General features: G+C 42.3%; 1 protein-coding gene across 1 annotated transcript in view; it reads right to left on the reverse strand.

The window, feature by feature from the left end:
• LOC148523474 (protein LBH-like) overlaps positions 1–21,294 on the reverse strand; it is a 52,842-nt gene that overhangs the window by 10,055 nt on the left and 21,493 nt on the right. Inside the window, exon 3 of the mRNA XM_088473131.1 lies at positions 14,523–14,724. Coding sequence (XP_088329257.1) covers positions 14,523–14,724 — 202 coding nt within the window. The remainder of the gene's footprint in view (positions 1–14,522; positions 14,725–21,294) is intronic.

Below are 21,294 nucleotides of genomic sequence, written 5' to 3' on the forward strand. Positions count from 1 at the left end.
GATGGGATCAGGGAAACAGAAATAAAGAAATAGGTACAATATTTGCATAGAAACTAACAGATATAACCTGGTAATATTAATACAGTCCGGAACAGGCAACTGTTTTCATCAGTTAATATATAATCACGTTATTTTTATCTAGTAATCACACATTGCAAACAACTAAACTGACGAGATATAGACTACTAGCTATATTAATGTATTCCAGATGGTCAAAGCCATAGAAGGGACAAAGCAACTCTCCCCGTAACCTCCACTGATCCACTTAAGCCCGGTTATTTATCCAAAATTTAGTATTTTGGGTCTCTGGGTTTGGGTTTTGAGGACCAGTATTCAGACCAATTCAGCCACTGAATTAGCGGATTGGATGGTGCTGTGGAATAATTTACTCCAGCTGTTTCAAACTCAAAATGAGTTTGGACCTTTTTTTCTATATCTTCCAAAGTGGGGATTATAGAAGATCTCCAGCTTTGGGCCAACATTATTTTAGTGACGATCAGGACGTGTCCCATTAAATAACGGTCGTTAGAGGTCATATCGACTTTGTATATATGAAAGATAGCTATAACCGGGTGTGGAGGGACAGTGATCTTTACAATTTTTGATATTAAAATAAATACCTCTTTCCATAGCAAAGTGATAAAAGGGCAAGTCCAAAATATGTGGAGTAAAGAGCCGACATGGCCACAGTTCCGCCAACATAAATTGGAGTGGGATGATGAGATAGTATGCATTAGTTTAGGCGTGAAATATTGTCGGTGAAGCAACCGATAATATTGTTCCATATGCGATATACATTTTTAAACTTTATGACTAGTTTTATAAATTAGACAGCAGTCCTCTTAAGAGAAGATACAAGAGAGATCTGTTTCCCATTTCACAATTGTTGCAGGTTTGTTGAATTCTGTGGGAGTCGTTAATTGAGAGTACCACCATGTAATGGCTCCTTTGTTATTTACTTTATTTAGTTGATTTGCTAAAAGTTTAGGGAGATCTTTGATGATGTATGGGGGTGGAGTTATACTTTGTAGCCAATGTCTTATTTGTAAATATTTATAAAACTCTCTAAAAGAGGTGTGGAATTGTGCATTAATTTGGGTAAATGGCTGAAGAGTGCCGAGTGTAGTTATTTCTTTAAGGGAAAAAATACCCTGGGATTTCCAAGTCTCAAAGCTTAAATTTGGTATTAAAGCGGCCAGTCCTTCCAGTGAGAAACCCGTGGAAGGAAGACCAACTTCTGTTGACGCATTAACCATTTCTAACCAGGCTTTCCTGCTTGAGGATATCGTCGTACATTTTTCGATCCATGGGATCCTAACATGAGATGGTAACCAGAGACAATCTGTGAGTGGGAATGGAGTAGCATATCCCATTCCAGCTGGACCCATGGCATCAATTTCCCCTTTGAAAACCAAGGATTCACTTGTGCTAATAGGGATGCTATTTGGTACTTGCGAAGATTCGGGAATCCCATGCCTCCCCGTCTTAGGTAAGGACAGTATTTTCCTTGCTTGCCTAGGTTTCCTATCCTTCCAAATATAGGAAGTAAAAAGTTTTTGGATTTTAATGAGTACATATTGAGGGATTAATATGGGCAATGTTTGAAAAAAATATAATAACTTTGGTAGTACAACCATTTTTAAGGCAGAAAGTCTGCCCATCCATGATATATCGGACATCATCCAATCCTTAAATAATGACAGTTGTCGTATCAATGGTAGATAATTAGCTGCTATTAGACTATTAGTAGTGGCCGTTAAATGAATTCCTAAATATTTAATAGAATGATCCTGCCAAGCATATGTGTAATTCACTTTAAGGGATGCCAATAAGTGTTGTGGGAAATTAATAGGGAGAGCCTCCGTTTTGGAGCAGTTTAACTTATAGTAAGAGACCCCAGAGAATTCTCCCAACAGACTATGTAGAGCTGCTAGGGAGTTAATCGGATCTGTTATTGTCAGCAGGATGTCGTCAGCAAACAGGCTTGTTTTGTACATTTTGCCAAAGAGGATGAGTCCTGCAATGTTATGGTCCTGTCTGATGGCTTCTGCCAATGGTTCGATCGCCAGAGCAAACACCAGTGGAGACAAGGGACACCCTTGTCTCGTACCATTTGTAATCATAAATGGGGTGGAAAGTATGCCATTGACAAAGACTCTGGCCGAGGGGGAAGAATATAAAGCAAGTATTGACGTAAGAAAGCTGCCCTTTATTCCAAATTTAACCAATACTGCTTTTAAATATTTCCAATTCAGTCTGTCGAACGCTTTTTCTGCGTCTAATGATAGTAGTAGGAGAGGTTGGTCAAGACTGGAGAAAGATTCAATAATATTGATCACCTTTCTCGTATTATCAGGTCCCTGCCTCCCTGTCACAAATCCTACCTGATCTTGATGTATTAAAATCGGTAGCAGTGAATTAAATCTGTTTGCTAAGAGTTTGGCGAATATTTTAATATCCGTATTGAGAAGTGCAATTGGCCTGTAATTAGCCATGGAGGACAAATTTTTACCTGGTTTGGGGAATGCTACTATTCTCGCCTCTAGCATTTCTCTCGGGAAAGAGCCCCCTGATGAAACATCATTAAACATGTGTGCTAAGATGGGAGACAAAGTATCTTGAAAGCATTTAAAAAATTTATTTATATAACCGTCTGGTCCCGGAGCCTTATCCAAAGGAAGGGATTTGATAACTGATAAAGGACCTGATTCAGATAGGCACGCTATTTGCGCTCGCTGGGTCAGAAAAAGGGGCCGGCTATTTAAATTGAGCGCTCGCTCTTTGCGGTCTGTTGACTCCTCTATGTCTGAGCGAGCGAACGAAACATGCGCTCGTTATTTTGTAAAGACGCCCCCTGGCCGCTCGCATCCTACGTCATCTCCGCTATTTATTTGATTAATCGAGTACATCGAAAGGCATCTGAACTGCTCGTAGTGCTTGTGGTAGGTTTATCCTACCGCAATCATGCGAACAGTTCAGGCTAAGAAACAACCAAGTGACGTGGTCGATGACGCTGCTTTGTTAATTATGCACACCCTTAAAACGCCCGTTTTGACCGTTTGGCACGCCTGCGTTCGGATCTCCACTCCCCGTTTTCAAGCACCTTCCCCTGTTACCACCCACAAACGCCTCATCCTGTCACTCAAATTAGCAGGCACTCGCTATTTTGCGAGCGCTCGATTTCCGATCGCACTGACTGGTTGGTGCATGCGCATTATGACCCATATGCATGCGCAGTTGTGCGAACATCGCTCGGAGCGAACGAGCGGCCGCTTACGAGCGGCTCTGAATCAGGCCCAAAATTTCTTCCTTGGACCAGGGATCAGCTAGTGCAGTCAAAGCGTCAGCGTCCAGGGATGGAAGGTCCACTGTACTAAGAAAATCATCTATCTGGGTTAGTCAGGGTTGGGGCGTCATAGGGTCATCTTTCAGATTGTAAAGGGAGGAATAATACTGCGCAAAGGATTCCGCTATAGCATAGGGATCTGTAATTTTGGTACCTTTGATATTGGAAATCATTCTTATACTTTCTTTTGCTCTTTTCCCCCTTAACTTTCGTGCTAGCATTCGGCCTGCCCTGTCTCCTTGAATATAGAACTTTTGGCGTAGCTTAAACATTGTCTGATGGACTTTTTTAAGAGCCAAAGTGATCCATTCTGTTCTGACATTAAGTAGTTCCCTATAAATTGCATCGTCCTTCGGATTAAGTTTATGTTTAGCATCTAAATCTGCCAGTCGACATTCGATATTTACTTGTTGGAGAATAGACGCCTTATGTAAACGAGCCGCTGCCTGAATAGCTGAACCCCTAAGCACTGCTTTAAGCGAACACCAGAAGGTAAACGAGAAAGTATCCTCTGGTTTGTTGGTTTCCAGAATCAGGGATAGGGCATTGGATATTAATTGTTTAGATTCGGTATGGGTCAGAAGATATTCTCCCAAGCGCCAGGAGCCTGGGGGAGGCCTCAATCTATTGATATCCCAATCTATGGACAATGCTGCATGATCTGACCAGGCAACTGGTAGGATTGATGATTGTTTAATATACGGTAAGGACCATTTATCTGCCAAGGCCAGATCAATGCGGGAATAGGATTTGTGCACCTGAGAATAATAGGTGTAGTCCCTCTCACCTGGATGCCCTGCCCTCCATACGTCATACAACTCGTATTCACTAAGGATTCGTCTGAAGCTCTGAGAATGATTTTGAGAAGGTTGCGGATTAATTTTTGATTTGGATGAGGATTTATCCCACAGCGGATAGCTGAGCAATATTAAAATCTCCCAATAATAGCAAAATCCCTTTTTTATATGTTTGAAGAGCCGTGCAAAATTTCCTAATAAAGGATATTTGTTTCGTGTTTGGAGCATATATTGATGCAAGTGTCACTGGAACATTATCTAATTTACCTACAAGTATAAGATATCGGCCCTCCTTATCATTTATTTGTTTATCTAAGATAAAATTACTTGTATTAGAAAATAGAATTGCCACTCCAGCTTTTTTGCAAGGACCATTGGAGGTATAGCAAATGGGAAATTTCAAATTAGAAAATTGAGGGGGGGGCGAATTGTTGGAAATGGGTCTCTTGAATACCGATGATATGAGCCTTACATTTAGCAAAATATCACAGTGCGAGTCGTCTTTTATTGGGAGAGTTGAGTCCCTTAACGTTAATAGACAATATCTTAACCATTTGGAAATATTATAACATTGCTTAGCATTAATTGTTCTGAACCTAAGTGTACCAAAGATAAGAACGGATTGCTGGTTATATAAAGTACCTGAAAACTAGTTAAATTGGTGAAATATGAAAAAAGATAAGAAAACAGAGTAATAAGGAAAAATGAATAGTTCCATAAAGAAACTATCAGGGACCACCTTCTTAGGTGGTACATTGGGGTGAGTGGCCAATAGAACATTTAACCCTCGTCGCCCGGGGTCAGAACACTTTGCATTAAACTTGAGTATTCTATATAAAAGAAACAGAAAACACATACAACGACATATATCTATCACTTAAATAGAGAACACAGAAAAAGGTCTCAGATGTATATAGAGAAAAAGAAAACAAAAAGCAATAGGCACACACCCAGTGTTCCAAACTGTGAAATAAACGGTACATGAACATGACGCTCCATTTTGCGGCTTAAACTGAAAAGGCAGCACTATTCTATAATTTACTACCTCTATGCAAGTCGCCCTAATTATAAAGTGTCACAAAAAAAAAAAAAAAGGAGCATCATACAACGAATAGTCAGTTAGATATTGCAACACTAGGTGGGTACACCGCTATGAGAAAGGATACAGACATTCTGAAAACAGTTAAGACCATTCCTGGTTTATATGCACGTTGCTTGGTAACTTCTGTGAGATGTCTTCTAGATTCCAGGACACTAGAAGCTGGATACCGGCCGCTGGATCCGATACCACTGTGGTAGAGCCATTCCTATTGATTATCAATTTAGTGGGGAAGCCCCATCTATAATTGATGGAAGCCTTTTGTAGGGCTCTGGAGACTGGCAGAAATTATCTTCTTGATGCTAGCGTTGCAGCAGAGAGGTCACCAAAGATTTGGATTTTTCCCATAGTGGAAGCATCTGCTGACCTTGCTGCACGAAGGATTGCCTCTTTAGTGTGGAAAAAATGTACTCGCGTCAGAACATCCCTAGGAGCATCGGTAGGAGCATTACGGGCTTTAGGCAGTCTATGCACACGGTAGTAAAAAGTCTGATATCAGTGTAGTTGGTAGAAGTTTCGTAAATAAATCCATCACATGTGCTGTCAACTCTGAATTTGGAATTTTCTCCGGAATCCCACGAAGCTTCAGATTATTTCGCCTAGACCTATCTTCCAGGTCTGCGGTCTTAATCCTCAGGGATGTGGCCTCTGACTGTAACTCTTCATGAAGATTGATCAGTTCATTATGTGATTTTACGACCTCTTCCAACTTGTTCTCCAAATGGTCTGTGCGGGACCCCAACTCGTCCACCGAGCGTTGACAAGATTGCAAAGCTGATTTAAATTCAGAAGTAATATCGTCCTTAAAAGAAGCCAAGAGCATCCTCATGGAGCCCATTGTGAGTGGGGGATCATCTGCAACTTCCAGTTGTTTGGAGGAAGCTCGTGGGGCGTCGTCAGATGGGGTGCCTAAAGCAGACGGGTGTTTACTGCTTTTATTAGATTATGGGCCTGCTTTATCGGTTTGTGAGGAGGGAGACGCTTTGAAGAACGATACTTGTGGAACAGTCGAAGGCTTTGGGCGTTTAGGTGCCATCATGAAAGAGCTGTAGGCCTGCTGTTATGTGTTAGATATCAGATATGGAAGTTTATACTGTTACTCAATATATAGACGGGCGACGGAGGGTCCAGTTGGAATTAGCAGAGATGATCCAACATTTCGAAACAGTGGTATTTATTACTTGGAAGGTAGCCTATCAGTTTCATAGACGTAGTTCTGGCAGAAATGTATTATCTTTTGACAGTGTGCCAAGGTTCCTGAGCTGTTGGAAGCCGCTAATTCACAAAATGCAGGCGATGATGATGTCTAGGAAAGTGTCGTTAGCGTTTTCAACACAAGAAGCGGCTATGTAATATAGAGTGTCTCCATCTGGTAATTCCAGTCAACCAGGTGAGGTGTTAGGGTGGGTCAAGCCTCTATAACTCACGGTCTGTCCGATAATACCGGCCAGTTGACAGGGTTAAGGGCTATTTAATTATCCGGACTCAATACAGGGATATTCTTGAGCAAAACCTGTTTCAGTATGCCTGTGATTTGAGACTGAGACAGAGGTTCACCTTCCAGCAGGACAATGGCCCTCATTCAGAGCCGCTCGTTAGCGGCAGTACGCTCGTTCCGAGCGATGTTTTCACATCTGCGCATGCGTACGGTTTTTAGTACGCATGCGCGAACCAGTCAGTGCGGCCGAAAATCGTTTGTACGCTATATTGCGAGTGCCTGCTATTTTGAGTGACAGCATGAGGCGTATGTGGGTGGTAACAGGGGAAGGTGCTTGAAAATGGGGAGTGGAGATCCGAACGCAGGCGTGCTTAAAGGTCAAAACGGGCGTTTTATGGGTGTGTATATTTAAAACAGCAGCGTCATTGACAACGTCACTGGGTTATTTTAGAGCCAGAACTGCTCGCAAATTTGTGGTAGCAAACACCAACCACAAGAATAGCGAGCAGTTCATACGCTGGTCGATGTACTCGATTAATCTAATAAATAGCGGACATGACGTATGGTGCGAGCGGCCAGGGGGCGTTTTTAACAAAAAAACGAGCATATGTTTTGCTCGCTCGTTCAGACTTAGAGGTGTGAACAGACTGCAATGTGCGTACGGATCATTTGAATAGCCACCCCTTGTTTTTAAACGAACGACCGCAAATAGCGAACGGCTCTGAATGAGGACCAATGACCCGAAGCATACTGCTAAAGCAACACTCGAGTGGTTTAAGGGGAAACATTTAAATGTGTTGGAATGGCCTAGTCAAAGTCCAGATCTCAATCCAATTGAGAATCTGTGGTCAGTCTTGAAGATTGCTGTTCAGAAGCGGAAACCATCCAACATGAAGGAGCTGGAGCAGTTTTGCCTTAAGGAATGGGCAAAAATCCTAGGGGCAAGATGTGGCAAGCTCATAGAGACTTATCCAAAATGACTTGCAGCTGTAATTGCCACAAAAGGTGGCTCGACAAAGTACTGACTTTAGGGGGTGAATAGTTATACACGCTGAAGTTTTCTGTTATGTTGTCCTAAATGTTGTTTGATTCACAATATAAAAAAACTAGGGATGTGCAGGCTCGGATAGGTTCGAGTTTGCACGTGGAGTTCGGATTTTTCCCTCCAAAAAAACGGAACTCAGAACGAGGCAAAACGTCATCTTACATGGACGAACATCATCATTCCTGGACAAAAGACAAGGAATGATGATGTTCGTCCATGTAAGATGACGTTTTGCCTCGTTCTGAGTTCCGTTTTTTTGGAGGGAAAAATCCGAACTCCACGTGCAAACTCGAACCTATCCGAGCCTGCACATCCCTAAAAAAAACACAACTTCACAGTTGTAGGCATGTTCTGTATATGAAATGATGCACACCTTCAACCAAAGGGGGGGTGAATACTTTTGCAAGGCACTATATATATATATATATATATATATAGTATGTGCAGAAAATGTAATATATATATATTTATATATATTGTATGTGCAGAAAATGTAGGCGGCACTGCAGACGTGGTTTATTGTGCCACAATAAACCACGTTGATGTAAAGACCTGCAGTGCCGTCTACATTTTCTGCACATACTACCTATTGCGGAGGAGGGAACGCAGGCAGCACAAAACAAGGTACACGGGAGTGCCGGACCAATTGGACATATATATATATATATATATATATATATATATATGTATATGTGAGGGTTGGAAAAAACATGCGCCTGATAGTATAGTAATTTTTAAGTGAAGTGTACGTGCTCAAGTTATAAAATGTGCGTACCAAATAAAAAAACTTTTAGGCTTATATGTAGTACTTTACAGGCATTCCACGTGGTGGATATGGAGTACAACAAAGACTAACAACAAAGCATTTAAAAACAAATACAGTAATAAAGTGCTTATCTGCAGAATGGTCAGCAATATGGAGAGAGGCAGGAACAGGGCCACCAATGCGTTTCATCCAGTTGGACTTCTTCATATATATATATATACATATATATACACACAGCAACACATCATATTTATTTGGAATAATATGGCAAATGCACTGTAACTTACAAGTTTATGCAGGCTGAGGCAGCTGCCAGTCAATGTTACGCTGCCACATAGTTGGAACTGGAGTGGGTGTTTGCTGCTTGACATTGTGCATGGCGGCAGGCAATAGACAGTGGTTCACTTCCACCTCTTGCTAGGCTGCCTGTGTTCCACCCTGCTCCTCTCTTAGCAGTGGCACCCCCTTTATAGGGCGGACAGCACCAGTAACCCCTCTCCCCTATTAATGTGCTTAATTGGCATCCATCTCTTAATGGGAAAGCAGCCCTAGCAACCTCCACCCCACTGCCAGGCAGATATAGTACCCCTCTACCTCCTGCTAGCCAGACCTAGCTGCCAGCCAGACCTATAGTAGCACCAAGTTCCTGGCCACATCCACTCCTAGAGCCCTGGCACCACGTGCACTCCCGGGGAATCGCTGCCGCCGCTTCCTCCTCTGCTGGTGTCCCACTTCCACTTGTTCGCTTAGCAATAGAACATGGACGCCCCAGAGCACATCCATCCTTACCATTCAGACTGACTTTGGCCCCGCCCTCAGCTCCCCGCCAGGGCCTAACTTAGGAAAGGTCCTTCTGGCGTACGGGATCTAGCTGTTTCCACGGCGGTAGGGACAGACCAGGGAGGGCTGGCACAGCATCATGCCTGACCAGACCAGGTGATGGGGCTGGAGGAGGATAACTGCAGGGTGGCGCTTGATTTTTTATTTTTTAGTCTTTTTTTCTTAGTCTATTTGCGCTGCCCCCGATGGCCAGCCTTTAATTAATCAATTGAATTAAACTCAATTAGGCACCACTACCCCTCCGAACCTCAGGGCCCTCTGAGCCTTGGAGCCCTGGACGGGGGTACCATTTGTACTCCCCTGCCACTGGGCCTGGGTAAGGACTGGCGGGAGGTACTTTGGGCCTGCGTTCACTTGAATAGGATAGGCTGCATAGAGTGTGCACAGAACATACAGTGACATTGGTATGAGTAGTGATGATGAAGGCGCTGCTGCCACCAGTCTGTATAGGGCTGCCGGTCACATTGGCAGGGTCATTTCATTGTGGATGAAGCCGCAGGCAACAGGTAGTAAAATGATTTTCAAACTTTTATAACTTGCGGCTGTTACGATCCTCTAGCAATTGCTAGGACCGAGATGGAGGTATTGGAAATACAAGGCTCATCAAAGAACAGACAAAAGCAGTATATCAAAATCATGGCAGTGTACTTTGTAAGAAAAACGGCAGACCTGAAGGGCCAGTCCAACCACAACATGTCAAAGGTGCAATAAGGAGCTGATACAATTGAACAGTCAAATAGAATATAGATTTTCAGCCCAAAGTAAAGTTGCTGGATAGCCAGGAGGGCCTAGTTGACAGTGATGCTTGAAACGTGGTGTAGAAGCAGGATTACTGGATGGCCAGGAGGGCCGAATAGACAGCATTGCTTGCAACATGGTATGGAAGCAGGATTGCTGGAGGGCTGAGTAGACAGCGATGCTTGAAACGTGGCATAGAGGCAGGATTGCTGGAGGGCCTTGTAGACAGCGATGCTTGAAACAGGTATTGAAACAGGATTGCTGGATGGCCTGCAAACACCTAGCAGATAGCGATGCGGCTGATGCCGAGGAACGTGGGTCACTTAGAAGCCGGTGATCAGAGTACACGTTGCATGTACTGATTATAACTGGAAGTCTGGATGCACAGGAAGCAAGTAGTATACCCAAAAGTTCCACATGAAAACTCTATAGCCGACAGTACGGCGACAGTCAAGGAAGTTCAAAAAGGATCAGCTGCCAATCAGGCAGCACTAGGAGGAAACGTGAAATCCTCTGGCGTCTGGACATCCTAGCAACCGGCAACCTAGAAACACGGTCAAGAGCAGGAGGAATAGTGGCAGGAGACAAGTCCTGGACTGGACTTGTAACAGTGGCACACTAAACAAAATTTTAAGACTGTTAAGGCACACCATTAGTTTTTATTTCAAATATAATATATAACATATTTTTAATATATGTTGATATTTGTTATTATTTCTATTAAAATTAGTAGAAATTAAACACAATCACAATGGCTGCCACAGAAAAAACACACAATAACAGTGGCCCCCACAGAAAATAAACACAGTCACAATGGCTAACACAAAAAAAATAAAACACATTGGCCCCTACCTTTCAATAGCAGGGAAGATCACAGTAGTCCCTGTCCCTCAGCAGGAGTAGCTGAAGTACTGTGACAGGAGTGGAAAGAGCCCTGCTCAGTCACTCCAAGCAGAGCAGGGAGCACTGTGCGGGCGGGAGGGACAGAGACGCGGCGTGCATGACCTATGATGTCACGCCACCACGTCTCCATAGGTCAGGATTTAGGTCATGGCCTGGGCCGCATCTGAGCAATCCATAACAGCCCAGCGCTGCTCGGGACTGAAGTTTTAAGATAAAGTGGCGGCGGCAGATGCACACTGGCGGGCACATCTCCAGCGGCACGCCTGAGAACCGCTCACGGCACCCCAGTGTGCTGCGTCACAGTGGTTGAAAAACGCTGAGGTAGTATATATAAATCATCTTTATGTCAATTATGTTAAATGAAAAATAACATGCTAATATAAAGTGTACATTTTGATTGCAGATGGTGCTATTTACATATTAGAAGTATGGATATGCTATTTATTCAATTGTGATATTTGTCCTCTTTTTTTTTTTTCATTTGTCTGCTATTCTTTGTATGGATCTCACTTTTTTCCATTATTTGAGGAGATTGTACAATTGTATTGTATCATAGTTTAGAAGAGTATAGTTCAACGTTATATTTGTGATCTTTTGTTCTTTTGTTTTATTTCCTTTTGTTACTTTTCTCCAAAAATTTTAAATAAACTAAATAAAAAAATTAAATGTGGAGAAGCAACGTACAAATGTGTTTGTTTACCAGCTGCATACAATGGACCTTGCCATACTCTACTTTTTGATGCTCATTTTGTGCAGATATATAGGGCCCAATTTACAGTTAAACATAAAAATCTCCATTTGCCCATGAGCAAACGCGTGTCTGTTCACTTATGTTTCCATATATCTGTATTTTGGGTTCCTACTTCCTTCTCAACATATAGTTTTAGAATGTAAGCTCTTTCGAGCAGGGCCCTCTACCCTTTTGTGCTTCTCCCTACTGTATTTTCATTTATCTCTTATTCCCACTAACACTTGGCTGTTTATATTGGTGTAAAGGTCGCTAATATATAGCTATGTTTATTATCCATGTCTGTATCCTGTATTGTATTGTATTGTAAATCGCTGGTTACTAATTTGTTTATGTACTTTGTAAGGCGCTGCGGAACACTTGTGGCGCCATATAAATAAATGATAATAATAATAGTATAGTCAACAGCAAAACAAAAGAATATCTGCACAGACCCTTAAGGTGGGTACACACCCGACAGATATATCTGCAGATCGAGTAATCTATATAGTGATATATCTGCAGATGATGGTCGTTCATACACACTGAAAGGCCATCATCTGCTTGTGTGTGTGGTGGCTGTCCATCGGCTGTGCAGCACAGCCAATGCGATATGTTGGTGAACGTCGTCGCGGGTACACACTGGCCGATGTGCAGCAGATATATTGGCCGATCAATTGATCGGCCAATCTATCTGTCAGTGTGTAAGTTACAAATCGTCCTTCCCTGGTATACAAATTATAGTAAGATACATGACTAATTTAAGGGGAAGTGCACCCATAAATAAAGATAGATACAGTTAAATTTAAAATAACCTTTATTGAAATCTTAAAATAAGGTCAGCAAAATATTTAGATTTTTATTTTTGTTTTATTTAAAATTGTGTGTTCGTGAAATAAAAACTGGTGTTATCCACAATTATTGTTAATTTATTTTTCAATCATAAATGTATGCACCACACTTTTCAGTGATTAAATAAAATTGGATGTTTAGAATGTGATCAAATTATATAATCTCAGAGTCCCATTATTCTTGCTCACAGGCTACATGCCACTTGTTGAATGTTGATCACCAAATAATATGTACATATGCACCTCAACCTGATGTATGATTTCATATATTCATTCCTTTCTCTTAGGAGTTCAGTAAATCCCATATGTTGTTTGTTATACAGTGCATATATACTCAATAGTGAGGTGCATACATTTATGATTGAAAAATTCTATTACTATTACACAAATAAATAAAAATGTCTCTGGCTCATTATCTAAATCAGGGATGGGCAACCTCAGGTACGGGGGCTGTATAAGGCCCCGGCAATCATTTGGTCTGGCCCTCTGAGCTTTTTTCTGGTAGCCTCATCTGGCTAGCAGGGTGCCTGGAATGTCACACTGCAGCCAGAATCTATGCAGTAGTGCCGCCTGGAGCATCTTTAGGGCTCTTCAGATGGTCACACCGCTGCCCTTACAGCTCCCTGGAGCATCCTCAGGATGCTCCAGGCATTGCTGTAATCACCGGCGATTGTGGCCCTGTCCCCATGTGACGTCACGTGGCCCTGTCCCCATGCTGCGCTTACCCATGCCAAAGACAGGCACAAATACGCAAAAAGAGACACGTGACATCACAAAGAAAGAAATGGCTCCTGCGATGTGCTGCAGAATTCCACAATTTGTACGCCGGATCGTGTAGTGTGTATGCCAACGCAATGTATTGTTATATTGCATCGCATGGTCGCAACTTCGTATTGTGTGTGCCCAGCTCTAGTCCAGAGTTTGTTTGTTTTAAGAAAACATTCGGCCCACCAAGTTTTGATCAACCACCAAGTTATAAAACAACTAGCATTTGCCTGCAGCTTCGCTCACGTGGATGTCTGTTATTGCTCAGCGGAACTAATTTTACAAAGACAATGATAACATAAGCAGTGACTCTATGATATGTAGCATTTGTCTTGGTGTGCATTCTACTACATCAACATGTATACTGCAACTTCATGTGTCAAGATAAGCTGCCTGTTTAGTGCTTAATATATAGTTGGATTTTCCTGCGAAATAGATCTTGAGATATATATATATATATATATATCTATGTATTTCTATATGCATACATATTTAACTTTGCATTCAAGGTGTGCAATATATGAATATATTGTGTGTATGTATATGTGTGTATATATATATATATATATATATACATATAGTCATATATATGAATATATTGTTTGTGTGTGTGTATATATATATATATATATATATATACATATAGTCATTTTGAACTTGAGGAGCCTGTGCAAATTCCGATAATAATTTTTTGTCTGCATAGTTCATAAACCGTCCCTTAAAGTATATTTGTCCCCAAAAAATTATATTTATATATATCAAGTCATTTTTGGCTTGAGGATCCTGCACACTGCACGCGTCAAGCGTCTGGTTATTCCTTTATTACTCCTCTCCCTGATATCACATAGAGATAATACATATCTCAGTTTCTTTGTAGGTGACTAAGCTATACAATATTGAAAACGCAATCCAAATTCATCCCGTAGTTTTTGCGTGATGCCGGAATGAACAGGCAGTCAAACAAAAATTCAAAAAAAAAATATGTTGTTACCATAGTTCATACACAGTCCCAAGGAGTACAGACGCAACCATTACCACTCTATTATAAGTATAGATCTCCGAAAAAGAAGAAATATTCAAGCCAGAAAAGATAATTTCCCTAGCCCACCGTTACAACCCTCAGAAATGCAAAGTTTGACGAAGTAGATTGAAATAATATATGGCTCAATATCAGACCATAAAATAATACTTATTAGAATTGTCTCACCTGGCTCCTCCTCTGTGTCGCCTCCCTCTGCATTTTCTTCCTCTAATGCAGCTTGCTCTCTTTCCTTTCTCAGAGACTCTGGTAGCCATCGCAACTCGCCACTCTCTACATCAATTAAATCAGTTGGCTCCACCACAATGGAGGGCAGCCGTCCTCTCATCTTTACTGGTACTTCCTCTTCTTCACAAGGGTCTGGAAAGATCTTAATGAACGATAGTAATAGAGAGGAAAACACAGTTTATGAGAAAATTGGAAACAGTGTGATCATTTTACAGAGCTGGAAAGTGTGTTGTGGGGGATTATTTATGTCATGTGGGGATTTGTGTGGGTATATTAATGATCGATTAGAACTGGTGGCTATTAACATTATGTGAGGTCTGGGGAGATGTTAATGCTATATGGGGACTTGGAGTATAAATGTTAGTTCAGACTGGGGGTATATTATGTTGAGACTTTTTTGTAGGGGTATTAATGTTGTATAAGATCTTTGGGTTATTATTGTCATGTGGAGACTAGGAATGCTAATGTAATAGTTAGTTTGTAGAGGTTAGCTACTAGTTTAGCTATTAAGGTAATGTGGGGTAGGTAATAATAGACCTCAATTAAATTAATGCTATATATAGGCCTTTTTATTAATCATGAAAGTTATTAATTTGATGTTGGGGCTGGCTAGTGGGAAGAAGGGAAAATGATTAGATGTGGGCGGTGTTGATTTAATGTTGGGACTGGTGGGGGGAAGGTGGTCTAACTTTCCATAAACTTATTTCTTTTTTTTATTTAACATATTCATTATCAAGGCACTGTGCAGTAAACAGAGGGCCTCATCCAGAGATTTACACAAACCAGATGGTTTGCCTACCTCTTCCATGTGAGAAGATCAACGCTTGCCCAGGATCTGTACTGCACCTGCACCAGTCATCTGCTGCGAGATCTTTTGCAATTCCCCAAAGCCAAGGCCGGATTGACAGGCTGCAGATGTTCGGGGGCTGGGAGCGTGTGTCGCCCCCGATTTCTGGGAGTGACGAGGCCAGAGCCTGCGCCGGAAGATGCAGATTTCCTGGTCTCGGCTACGCAGGTAAGACGCTCATTCTGAGTAGCCTTTGGCTTTCAACCATTGTGACCGATGATCACGATGGTTATACAATGCATCTTCGGATGCAGCACTCTGATCTGCAATGCTGGTAGGAGGTATATTTTATTCTCAGACGCCTCCTGCTGCATTAGTATATTTCCACATTGCTGCTGCGTCTAAAGATGCGGCAGCGATGTGAACTGCGTCCATCTCTGAATCAGGCCCCAAGATTGACATAACAATGTTATAGGGAGTATAATGATCACATAATAAGACTATCCTATAAAATGTATCAAAGCAAATTAAAAAAAAAGTGACATAATGCAGTTGCCAGTCAGCTATCAGGAAAAGTAAACCATAACATGAACTAGGACAAGATTACCAAACTCATCTCCTAAACTATTATGTTCTCTTGCGAATATTTGGATGATCTATAAATCAATATATAGGATTAAATGTATATGTCTAAATTCTCTGTTTCAAATGTTATGTTCTATTGTAATAGGATTTTACCTTTGTCTGAAATAAAACTAATTTATACAAATAAAAATAGACTTTTAATTATTGCAATCTTCTCATTAATGCCATTTTACTTGATTACCATTCTCTGTTCCAGACATCAACAAACAACAATTTCCTGTTTTCCTTTTGCTTTTCCTTGTGTAATATTCTGTTATGACTTTCCTTCATCTATCTAAAAGTCTATTTGCATTAGGGTGTTGGGAGACCCCCTAGGAGAGCTGCCTGTCATTTATTCCACTGCAGACAGGAGGGCGCCCATATACATTTCTCTGTTTTAAACTTTGAATTCTAACCTACAAATTCTTTAAAATGCTGCCTGACATTAAACTTCAACCATTATACATTGTCCTCCTATTGGGAACTGCTCACCTATGGAATTTATAATCTCAAAATATTAGACATTATTCTGCAATCACAAATTCAAAACTTACAATCAAAATTTTAACTCACCCCATAGCTATCTACTCCACAATTTTATAACATTCCCAAATGAGGAGTTTTCCAATTTCCAAAGCCCAACCCTATTAATATATTTAAATGCCATTTCATACTAACCCGGATTCATTACCGAGAATAACTATGCTTTGGCAACTTCATATTTAGTCAGCACCTATCCCTTTTAACCACTTGCATGGCATGGTCGCATGCCAAGCTGTACGTTCCCTGACATAGTCACAAACAATGTGACCAGTCAGAAATGCCCTCGGGGCGGCTGCCGGAAGATAATCTTCCAGCACATGCTAATCTCAGAGGAACCTCCTGGCCCCTGTGCATCCTTGCCCCCCCGCCAGTGTATGCCGTGGAGCCGATCAGCAGACTGGGCAGCCCGGCAGCACCCCCCACCCAGCAGATGGTGAGAGGAAAAGCCACCAGGGAAGTACAACTGAAGCAGCCCTCAGCACCCTAGTGTATAGTGCAATATATTGCTGATCGATAATAAAACAAATATTAATATGTGTTTAAAAAAAAAAGATTTATTTTTTGTTTAGATAATTGTGTTGGATAATAGATGTTCTTGACCTAATTCAATCATAAAAAAAACCTGACAGTTTCTGAGCGGTTTTTGGAGAAAATATTAGCCAGTTAAGTGATTAAAGTGTAATTCCTTGCTGTCACGATCCTCCCCTTGAATATGTAAGTCTTTCACGTACATAATTGTTTATTTCCCTAATGGGATGGGATTTGCTACATAAATAAAAAACAGAAAAAAGAAAGTACTTAAATTTTGCTACAACAGAACCTACTGAACATTTAAATTAACATTATGGTGTCAGTTAACTAAAACACTTCAATAAACCAATTAACTGCCCTATATTATGTATTTCACAGTGTGACTTAATTAATAAAATGGGATTGTAGTGACATGGGTATCACTTTGTTTACCGACGACAGTGGCAAATGCAGGATTTTTAAGGGGGGGTTTCCATATATATATATATAATGCAGCAAAACACAGCGGCACTCACGGGTCTTGTAATAAAGAATGACGCCAACTAAGGGCACGTTCGCTCAACGTTTCAGTCGCTTAGACTTTTATCAAGAACTGTTCTTGATAAAAGTCTAAGCGACTGAAACGTTGGTTGGCGTCATTCTTTATTACAAGACACGTAAGTTCTGCTGTGTTTTGCTGCATATACATTGAGTATTTTATACTACAGATGGCACCAGGGCCATTACAATGCATTTTTTGTGGAGTGCTGGCTTAAAGAGACAAAAAAAAAAAATATATATATATATATACACAGCATTCATACACACGCAACTTAGCATACTCATGAACAGCATACACACAGACACGCACACATAAGCATACTTACACACAGCATACATGCATAAATACATGCATACATACACGCACAAGTATACTTACACACCAGAGACCTACATATATACATACTAACACACAGTATACATTCATACATGCACACAGCATATATACACACACATGCATACTTATGTATAGCATACATACACACACACATATATAAACATCAGTATAGTTACCGAGGGCTGAGGAGGGAGGAGTTGGGTCACCGCCGAAGCCCATGTGAGCGGAGTTGCTGCTGCGCGGCATGCGTAGCAGCTCCTTCCCGGCGATCTCCTTCTGAAGACATAGGACTTGAGCTAGGCCCAACGTAGCTGCGCCAGAACGATGACCACAGCGTTGAGAGCTGTGGCCTTCACGGAACCTGACCACCCACACAGCATGACGATATACACTGGGAGACAAGCGGCTGCCCCACCTCCTACTGCCGCCGCACCAACACGCCCCATCACAGCCAGCCAATCACAGCACAGCAGGGATTGACTGAGACACGCTAACTGCCCGACGCCCGCTGTTGCTGTATACTTGGGAGAGAGCTCTGCCAACCAGAGCTCTCTGTCTGTAGCTGTAGATCCACAGCAGCTCCGTCGCGGCCGCAATCAGTACAGAGACGGAGACAATGCTGTCTCCGTCTCTAAAAAAATAAAATTTGGTCCATCAGGGGGGGGTTCTGGGTACTCAGAAACCCCCCCCCTGCATGTGCATGTGGACGAGGGTTTGGCTTCATAACAATGTGTGAGACCATTCCTCTACTCATAGCTGCTAATACTGTAAAATATTTTCCAGGCACACACTGCAGGTGAGGTAGTGTTCCCAAGCGTGTCATGCCAAATAATGTCTCAGCAAACCTTATGATACTGTCATCAGGGGCGTATCCACCCATTGGCCAGGATGGCACTCGCCAGGGGAGCCGTCCAGCAGTGCCACCAGCAGCCAATTGGTGGACTACCCTAGGGGCTTGCACTAGCCCCGCTAGTCCCCCGGGCCCCACAAGTGTAGGGCAGACCGCAGTGAGAGCGGTCTGCCCTACACAGTTATAAACACACAGCCGCCAGCGGCGGCTGTCTGTTTGTTATAGCAGCCAGCCAATGAGAGTCAGACAGACTCACATTGGCTGCTGCGTCCACAAAGGGAGCTGGCTAGGAGCTCACTTATGAGCTCCGCCTTCTGGCTCCCCTCATGACGTCTCTACCATCCCATAGTGCAGATAGAGAGCGGATCTGGAGGAGTGGACAGCGGCGGTCATCGGCAGGAGCGGGGATCAGGTAAGTTGCTTTTTTTTTTTTTCTGTGTGTGTGTGTGTGGTTTTTTTCTGGCACAGCACAGGGGGGGGAGTGTGGGTACTAGGGTGCACTGTATAGGGAGTGGCCGCTACTGGGGGCACGTTATGGGGGGGATGGATGCTACTTGGGGGCACTGTATAGGGGGGACTACTACTGGGGGCACTGTATACGGGAGACTACTACTGGGGGCAATGCATAAGGGGGACTACTACTGGGGGCACTGCATAGGGTGGTCTACTACTGGGGGCACTTCCTGAAATTATGGAGGGAGGGGGGCGCCAATCCATTACCTTGCCAGGAGCGCTCTGATCCCTAGATACACCCCTGAGTGTGGGTACTAGGGGGCACTGTATAGAGAGTGGTCACTACTGGGAGCACGTTATGGGGGGGGGACAGATGCTACTGGGGGCACTGTATTGTGGGGGCCATTACGTGGGGTACGTTATGGGGGGGATGGTCGCTACTGGGTGCACTGTATAGGGGGGACTACTACTGGGGGCACTGTATAGGGGAGACTACTACTGGGGCAATGCAGCACTGCATAGGGTGGACTACTACTGGGGGCACCTCCTGAAATTATGGGGGGAGGGGGGCGCCAGTCCATTACCTTGCCAGGGGTGCTCGGATCCCTAGATACACCCCTGACTTTCATTCTCATCATGACATGTCATTATACTTATATAATGGGGTCTGTCCCTGGAATATAAGCATCTCAGTTGCTTCTCCACTTGCTGGTGAAGGAATGTTTGCACGTAGGCTAAGTTTAGAGAGGCCGTGTTGATGGAAATGCAGGCTATGCAGTAATTACGCCTGTTTTCAGTGTGATCTTTTACACAAGAGATAGGGCTGGTGCTGATAATGATGACTGCTAAGAAACGTATGGATAGGGGCGGCCCGGTCACAGAGAAAAGTACAGCTGTGAATATATACATTTATGGTCTGATTTGGAGTCAGATGTGGCTTTTGCACACTCGCGTCTGTGTCTTTATGTTAATGCCACTACAAAGCCCTTCCCTGGTGTATATCAGTGTGTCCAAATGTTCAAAGACTGAGACACTCAATGTCAGCATGCGTATTCGCTGAAATTCCGCTTGGTAGGTCTTTAGACTCACCATCAGTCGCACCATCGAAACTTGCACTAGCCTTATGGCAGGTGCAATTTCTCCATCTGATAATGGCCTCCTTAGTGAGTGGTTGAGCATATCCGTATGCAACCGGTTTCAGTGACACTCCCATAGGATGCAGCATCTCCGTGTATCTCTTTGTTACCCTCCCAGTCACTGTCCAGGAACGCCCCTTACATTTATACTACCATGTCTCCATACCTGTACTGCAACCTGTACTGAATGGGGATGCATGTGCAGTGCCACTCAGAGGCATGCACAGACGAACAAACATCAGCCATCTGCATGACTATCGGAATAGCGTCAGGCCCTTCTGTTTAACTCTTCTTCAGCCGCAAAATGAACTTAGTGTCACTTGCTTGAGATAAGAAATGTATACTGTTTTAGTCCAATTATCCAATGTATACAGTTCTTAATTAGCAAGAGTTGATTTGATGTTATATATTTTCTGCCTTGTATTTTTTGATAATGTATAAAAAGTAAAAATAGTAAGCAATTTATTCAGTTGCAAATGGCTCCAGTTTCACAAGGTCTTACTGGACCAGGATTTCCACTGGTACCAATATAGGTTACATATTGGTACCAGTGAGTACTCAACTTTTCAGTATTTTTCCAAAGAATAATATATATACTGTGTGTATATGTGTGTATATATATATATATATATATATATATATATATATATATACACACATACTTAAGAGACATTTTTTAAAAGAAATAATGTGCTTTTATTGATGTTTTCTATAAATAAACAAAGACAATCCCAGCCAATCCCAATAACAAATTGGCAGGAAAATAAAATAAATACAAAATTAAAGTAAATGCACCATACATATATAAAGCTGGGTACACACCTATACAGTACAATCATACTTCTGATGCGATGGTACTCACAATTCCGCTTGTGATTCAAAGTCCCGATGAACATGCAGATTCATGCATA

This window comes from Taudactylus pleione, unplaced genomic scaffold, assembly GCF_031769625.1.
Source record: "Taudactylus pleione unplaced genomic scaffold, aTauple2 ptg000130l, whole genome shotgun sequence".
NCBI lineage: Eukaryota > Metazoa > Chordata > Amphibia > Anura > Myobatrachidae > Taudactylus > Taudactylus pleione.